Source organism: Xyrauchen texanus, chromosome 1, assembly GCF_025860055.1.
Source record: "Xyrauchen texanus isolate HMW12.3.18 chromosome 1, RBS_HiC_50CHRs, whole genome shotgun sequence".
Classification (NCBI taxonomy): Eukaryota; Metazoa; Chordata; class Actinopteri; order Cypriniformes; family Catostomidae; genus Xyrauchen; species Xyrauchen texanus.
This window is the reverse complement of record NC_068276.1, coordinates 3,532,544-3,540,430: the sequence shown is the minus strand read 5'-3', so window position 1 is coordinate 3,540,430 and position 7,887 is coordinate 3,532,544. Positions and strand designations below refer to the sequence as shown.

Below are 7,887 nucleotides of genomic sequence, written 5' to 3'. Positions count from 1 at the left end.
ACGCATTTCTGACTAAATGAAATTTATTGCAAGCAACATTTAAATTGCAAAAATGATTAGATAGATTTTTCCAGGTATTATAGACCTCCTTGGTAGATTCATATGAAAAATTATTTTTGAATGTCTGTTCGATAGATGTTCATTTTAAAGGGGTCATGACATGGTTTTTTTTATTGTATTATTATGTTCCCTTAGGTGCAATTATAGTATTAATATATTTTTTTTTAAGAAAAACTTTTAAAATCTAGTGATTTATGACCTTTTCCCACCCTGTTTCTCATCCTCTGATTCAAACAGTCTGTTTTGGGGGCGTGTTTTAGACTCTGTTTTAGACTTCAGTGTTAACGCCCACTGTTAAATGATTGGCTAACGTCAGTGCCTATGTATCAATTACTGACGCCCCCAGCCAGAACAATATGCAAGTAAACTAAGTAAAAACACTGTGATTATTCATAATGAATGAAATTGCGCTTTAAAAAGTAGTTTAAAGTTTAAAATAGATTACTTACAGTTTGCGTCGTCGTTGTTCCCAGAATAGTCGGCACGGACTTATCTTTGAGCAACAGTTTTCTGGCAAAGCCAGCATCATATTGAGATTTGTTCTCAAAACAGTCATCCTTAAAATGTACAGAACAAACGCTTAAGTTAACACTGCCGTGACTGGGTCGTCCGCAAAAAATAAACTGCATCCATTTTTCCCTGACGTCTGGATCTTTCGGCAGCTTATTCAGAGGTTTTGTTTGACCACAGCCAGGAACAGCACATCTGTGTGGCATCGTAATTTTCCTGTGCACAAGTAGTCTCTGTCAGAGCTCGCTGTCCATCGACTGAACACTTGTGAGGCGCACGGCGATACTGAAATGAGCGTAGTTGTCTTGCGCTTATAGCGTAGTTATGTTGTGCTGGAGGCGGTCATATGCAAACGCTGTTACGTCACTTCTAACCGACACGTCACTTCTAACCATGAATCCAGAACCAGCTGTATTTTGAGCTTGATTAAATAAATTATTCGTTTAGAATGGGGAGGACGTCTTAAAATATTAAACTTGCAGGACGTTTTAATGATACAAAGACCTCTTATATACCAAAAGATCAAGGCAAATTTGGTTTCTCATGTCATGACCCCTTTAAGAAACAGTCATGCTGCAGTTAAAATTAGGTTTGCTTGAGCATTAAATGTAATTTAAAGTTCTGGCTTTCGTGCGTAGATGTGTTTTTAAAATGTCAATTGGTATTACTAGTTAGCTGCGACATAATGTATGATTCCCAAAGGCACAGGGTGTCGTATTCATAGTGAAACTTTGTTTTAATAATGACTTGAATCACACTGAAGGCCTAGACTTAAAATGCACAGCCGCCACTGATTTATACAGTCCTTAAATGACTCGCATTACATTGGAAAACAAATCTACAAAGCTCCAATCTATACGCTCAAGTTAATAAACATCAGACCATGGACACTCAGTTTCAGATGCCTTCTAATTTCATGACAAACCAACTTTAAATTGTGTTGTTCGTATGCACATGCAAGCATGTTTCCTCACATCGTTTCACATGTCCCTGACATTTGATCTAGCGAACAATTATGTTCAGGCGTCCACAGATGCTATGTTTTCCACTTTACCATGTTTTCTGTTAGCTCCACCCTGGCAGGTTTGGAAGCCCCCCATCCAACAACGCAGGATGGGCCGCCAAAACACTCATGGGTTCTCCTGTTCCAACTGTTGCAGGGATTCTCCCTCTTGAATGCCGTGCGAGCTAGCTCACATTTATTGGTTTCTTGGGTTCCCACATTCAAAACGCAGCAAGGACTCCCCCGTTTCAAATGCCATGAGGGCCCCTCAATGCCAGGAGGAGAGCATGAGGTCGCTGAGGCTGGCTCCCCAGCACAATCCACAAGGGCTCTCCCATTGAAACCGCGGTGGAGATTCTTCCGTTCTGCATACTGATCAGCTATTCACATCTATTTTTATAGTGGGATCGGAGGCCTCCCCAGGTTGAATGCAGTGAGAGCCCCCGTTTGATTGCAGGCTAGGCTCGCCTGCTCCAGCGGAGCAGTGCTCTGTCCCTCGGAGTTCGCCCGCTCGCTGCATGGGCCCATCCGTTGAACTCACCAAGCCTGGAGGGAGACTTAAGGTTCGGTCCGGTTGCTGTCTATCTTGTAGATAAGATTTGAGCCAGGAATGAGCAGTGCCGGACATGCGAGAGACGAGTGAGAAGGATTTTATGGCATATGATGTGTAAAGCAGAACTAAGCTCAAGTGAAGTATAATGTAAAGTTAATCTGTATCTGCTGAAATGAGGAGGTCCTTTCCTACCCTTAATATAATAATTTCTGTGTACGAGATTTTTAGAAATTAAGTGTTCCTGCAACTGGGAAGAAACCACTCTCTCAAGCACAAATGGAAGGTTGGAAATAGGCCTTTTAGGATTTTTTTTTTAGGGGAAAAGACAGTAAGAGGGGTGACTGGGTGGATATGAGAAAATTGTGAATACTTAGAAACCAACTGGAGAAATTATTCAAAGAGCTCCACAGAAGCAGGCAGTGACAGTGAAGGGGGCAGTGTGAGTTTCTTGATAGTGGAAATCAGAGTTCGGGGTTTACAATTAGATTTGTGAAAAATGGAGAAAAAAAGTTAAACTATTTGATTTTGTTAAGACCAAATATGACTATTAATTTGATCTGAATCCAATTGTATTTGACCTCTTAGAGATACTTGATTATTCTAGACAATTCTGTTGGCCTACTTTTAAATTGAACTTGTTCCTTCATATTCGTAGACTTGAGTCTACGTGCCGGACAGGGGGAACGTGATCATTTCACAAACTGGTCAGTTTTAGATCATTATCCAGAAGAAATTGACTAAGACTATTCAGACAAGTCGCTCCTTGCATACTTTTATCTGAGTGAAAATTTTGGCGGGGTAAATAAAAATCTGATCCTGACATGGGGCTGTTGAAGAAATCCTAAGTGTTGAGCCCTGGAATAGTAATGTTGTTTAGTCCCCCTAGATCTGCATACACTTAATTCAATTTAAACAATCCTCAGACAGAGGGAGTGACCAATACTAAATACTTATTATATTTAATATTTTAATTCTAGATACACTTAATGTCAGAAAGCTAAGGCTCCAGAAATGTGTCCAATGCTGATCGCATATTTACGGCAACATGGACTTAACATAATGTACTAAAACCAATAATTTCAGAACAAGACAGAATAAAACCAAATTTAACAATTAATTATTCAGGTAATATATATATACCATGCCAATTACATCATTAACCAATTTAGAAATAATCAATACTAAACATCCAATGCTCAAAGATGCATACTTACATTTACATTTACACATTTGGCAGACACTTTTATCCAAAGCGACTTACAGTGCTCTTATTACAGGGACAATCCCCCCCGGAGCAACCTGGAGTTAAGTGCCTTGCTCAAGGACACAATGGTGGTGGCTGTGGGGATCAAACCAGCAACCTTCTGATTACCAGTTATGTCCTTTAGCCCACTACGCCCCCACCTACTTGACTTTTATAATAAGACATGTTGTTGTGTTTATAACACACAACACCATGGGGGTCAATCTGACTACTGAATCAACCTGATCGGTTTGCTAAACCCCCTTAAATATCCAGACCAAAGTAAACAAATCATAAATAATAGTCTGTTCAATTAGAATTTATAATTGAATGAAATCCTGCTACTTAGGCCACAGGTGTTTGTGAAGATTTGCTTTTAAATCCCCATGAAGATGGAGTGGATGAGAGTGGGGTAGTGGGAGAGAAGAGACATTTGTCGTGTTGAGAGGGAATGGGTGAGATAGTAACTTTCCATTCATTCTCTCTGTGGTGTTTGTAATCTCAGGTAGAGATGTTAATTGTGTGATAGTGTCTGCTCTCGCAAAGCATCCTTGTTCCCCAGGGAGTTCTTCCCACTGAACGCAGACAGCTTGGCACCCCGCCTTGCACACCGAAGCACAGGCATTTTCTCTCCTCCCTCATTTGAGTCGGATGAGAGTGAAATGTTGCATATGATGTGCACTGTTAGGGCTTTGCAAGTTTATGTTGACAGCACAAGTCAGTGCCGTAAGTCAGAACAGTGATTTGCATGCTTTGTGGCCGCACCAGATATATATGTACGTTTTGGCCTTCCATAATATAGTGACGTATGGGGCTCTCGCACAACACCTTGGGAGTGAAAACGGGTTGAGTATACATGTATGTGTGTGACTACTCACATCTAAGTGTTTTCATGCAACTGATTTAGAAACATAATCCATTCAAGCCTTGGTATTAATATAATAATAATCACTTTTGGTTTTGGTTAATGTTGCAGACTGAAGATCTGAACACTCTGATCATTGTGGTCTGGTATGAAAACTTAAAATAAAATAAAGTCCCACTTTCTGCCATTTCCTCAAAACTGACAAACTCTCCTCTGCTGATCTGATATTTACTGTATTTGTTAATCAAATCAACATACACATGTAACACACAGACTGTCTCTTGATTATCTCTGAACCTGTCTGTCTCCAGGTCTGTTGGGTGAACACATACGCACACAGAGACACAATGTTTCATTACTTTTCTCTGCTCAACACATCCGTAAAAATACGTTGATGCAAATATGATTCAGACACACAGTGTGAACAGAACAACATCAGCGTCATTATCAGCTGGAATCAGGACAGAAACGGGTGGAAACAGGAGGTAAGAAGAACTTTTCTGTTTGTTATTGATCATTATTATTTATTTTAGTGGGAAATAATTCTTTATTTATAGGAGAAACAAGGGCTAGTTGTCACAAGGCCAATATCTGAAGATTAAGGTCCCATTACACAAATGTGTTTTCTCTAGCGGTGCTTTTGTATGTTGATTTCAAACACCTCGTTCAAAACTGCCTTCAAAACATTAACTTAAAAACTAAAAATGAGAATATTTGTTAACTTCAAGATCATCATATTTTTGCTGTAGCTGTTGGGTAAATAACATAATGAAGGGAGAATTTGACTGAAAGATTCAACTGTGTTCTTAAGACAAAAATATTTTCATTCATTTCAATTTGTCTCTGGTTTCACATCTTATGCAGTTTTTTTATATTTTTGTACACAGTCTTTAACATTTTGCTGTTTTGATTAAAGGTGCAGTATGTAACGTTTTACACTTAATATTTGCCTTTTTTTGCCAGTGTGTGAACGGCTTGTAATGCAACTTAAACAATGTGGCCTTCCCAGACATCCTAGGTTGTTTATTAAAGCCTGTAGACTGATTTTCATGCTCCTGAGAGACTCAGTGCTTCTCTTCCACTATTCAAAAGCGTCAACAAAGTGCAACACTAGATAACGTTATCTTAGAGATGAATCCAGCAAACGTCCGGCTCCCAACACAACACGACTCCTACACAAACTCAGAGTAACAAAACAACATTTATCTACTGAATCCCATCTGGCTAAGCGGGTACGTGATCGTGGTCGAGTGAAAACTAGATGGAACTTTGGCAGGGCATTTGATTCCTTCGTTCGGGGGGACCTTTGTTCGGTTTTGGGGATCAAAACCGACCCTGAATTGGCATTCTTCTTATTGTACAGGTGAAATATAGTGCCATAAGGATTGATCTGTGTCATTTTAGCTCACTTGATCTTGCCTGCACAGTAACTGTCGTAATGTTAATCTGTAATTATTCAGCAAGGCAAACTACAATAACACATGAAATGAATGCTAGACAATGTTCAAGATAATGCAAAAAGACCCATTCATTAATATAACGTAACTTATACAGAAATATAGACATTCTATTATTATAAAACAACAGCTCATCGATATATCAAAATGACAGTTTATAATACTGAATTGTGTCAACATATTTATAATGTAGTCTATTTTATAAACTGTCCTCAAATGTAATATACAGTATCAAAGTTTCAGTAAAACAATCATAACTGTGTAATTATAATGATATCATCTGTCAGCATGATGCCGGTGAATCACGTTGTCTCTTTGTATGTTACGTCACGAGCGTGAGCAACAGGTCGCTGCTGCAGTTCACTTAAAGGACACATGTGTCATTAATAACAAGCGTTTCTGAATCTTACATACTGCACCTTCAAGTACAAATGTGACAACTAACCCCATTGTGATTAAAGTGTATTAAAGTGTATTTAGTTCATTTTGTATCTCTTGATCTTTCAGCTTTAATTGTCTGTTTATCTCAGAAATGGAGAGAGTTGTATTCATCACTTTTCTTCTGACAGGTGAGTTTGTGTTTTTCTTTTAATGTGAAATAATCTCTTTAACAGTGTTGGAACATAAGTAACTAAATGTAGTGACACTACTAATTTAAACACATTTTCTGTAGTGTGACTTGCTCAGTTCCATGTTTTCTATCAGTTAGTTATATGAATAATATTTGTTTTAATTGTTGCATTTATTGTATTTTTTTTTTATAATTCATGCAGTCAAACTAATAAAGATCTTCACTGTTTTTATCTTTTTAAAGATTTTTTAATATTGTGTGCTTCTTAAATAGCTTTAATCAGAATCAGAATCAGAATCAGCTTTATTGCCAAGTATGCTTACACATACAAGGAATAGGTGCAGGAGCTTCCAGTGCACAACAATACAAACAAAACCAAAAACAGCAGCAAGACATAGGTAATTAAAAACAAAAAAGAACACAAAATAAATAATTATACATATACGTACATACACTCACCTTCATACATACCCACATACACACACGTAGTGCAAATCTTATAAAAGATATAGAATACAGAATATTATGTACAGTGCAATGTATGTAATGGCAGAAATGGATATGTTGGATAATATAAATGAAAATTAAATTAAACTGTGTATTGCACATAATTATTGCTCAATGGGGCAATTTAATTACACTACAGGTTTATATATATATATATATATATATATATATATATATATATATATATATATATATATATATATATATATATATAAACCTGTAGTGTAACTACTTGTTATTACAGTAAAAGAATCGACTGTATTTGAGCTAAATTATGAGTAACTTGTGACTTCACCAACACTGCTCATTATTATGAACCTTTTCAATGATGTGTTTCTCTTCTCAGCTGTCTTCAGTTTCTCTGCATGTGTTGCACGTCAGTATCACTTTGTGAATCAGAATTTGACCTGGACTGAAGCTCAGAGATTCTGCAGAGAGAATTACACAGATCTGGCCACCATCAACAACAAGAACGACATTGAAGAACTGATGAAGACTGTGAATGATGAAAGTGTTCAGCATGTCTGGATCGGACTGTACAGGACAGAGATTAAAACATGGAAGTGGTCTCTGGGTGACCCTGTGTTCTACACAGGAAGTGATTCACATGATCAGAACTGGAGAAACTCTCAATCAAACGGTGATGGTGACTGTGTTTATATGAATAATGGAGGATGGCATAAAAGTCAATGTTCTGACAAAACCTCTTTCATTTGCTATAATGGTGAGTGCAGCTGTGTTTGATCACAACAAACTGAAATGTGTCACATGAACATTATACAGAAGTATTTATATCTGTTATTATGATAAAACATAAATTAGTTTTCAAGTATTAATCCACTAGTTGCCTCTTTGAATAAATGTAATTATTAACTTATTATTAAATTACTTTGTGAAGAAGTAAAAGTCAGTAAAAGGTTGTTTGACACATGGGAAATTGACACATCCTGCATTGTGACAGTGACATGCTACTGTATATGATGTGAATTATTGAGTATGTCAGACACCTCACAATACGATATATTGCGATACACATGTCATGATTCGATAATCACAAGCTTATATTTGGGTATACATTAGTTCAGTTATAATGTTACATTTTCTTGCTTACAGAATGA

General features: G+C 37.3%; 1 protein-coding gene across 1 annotated transcript in view; it reads left to right on the top strand.

The window, feature by feature from the left end:
* Positions 1-4,680: 4,680 nt before the first annotated feature.
* The window catches only part of LOC127648299 (L-selectin-like), a 3,983-nt gene continuing 776 nt past the window's right edge, over positions 4,681-7,887 (top strand). The window contains exons 1-3 of the mRNA XM_052132928.1: positions 4,681-4,719; positions 6,222-6,260; positions 7,116-7,493. Of these exons, the coding sequence (XP_051988888.1) occupies positions 6,224-6,260; positions 7,116-7,493 (415 nt within the window). The 5' untranslated portion in view covers positions 4,681-4,719; positions 6,222-6,223. The remainder of the gene's footprint in view (positions 4,720-6,221; positions 6,261-7,115; positions 7,494-7,887) is intronic.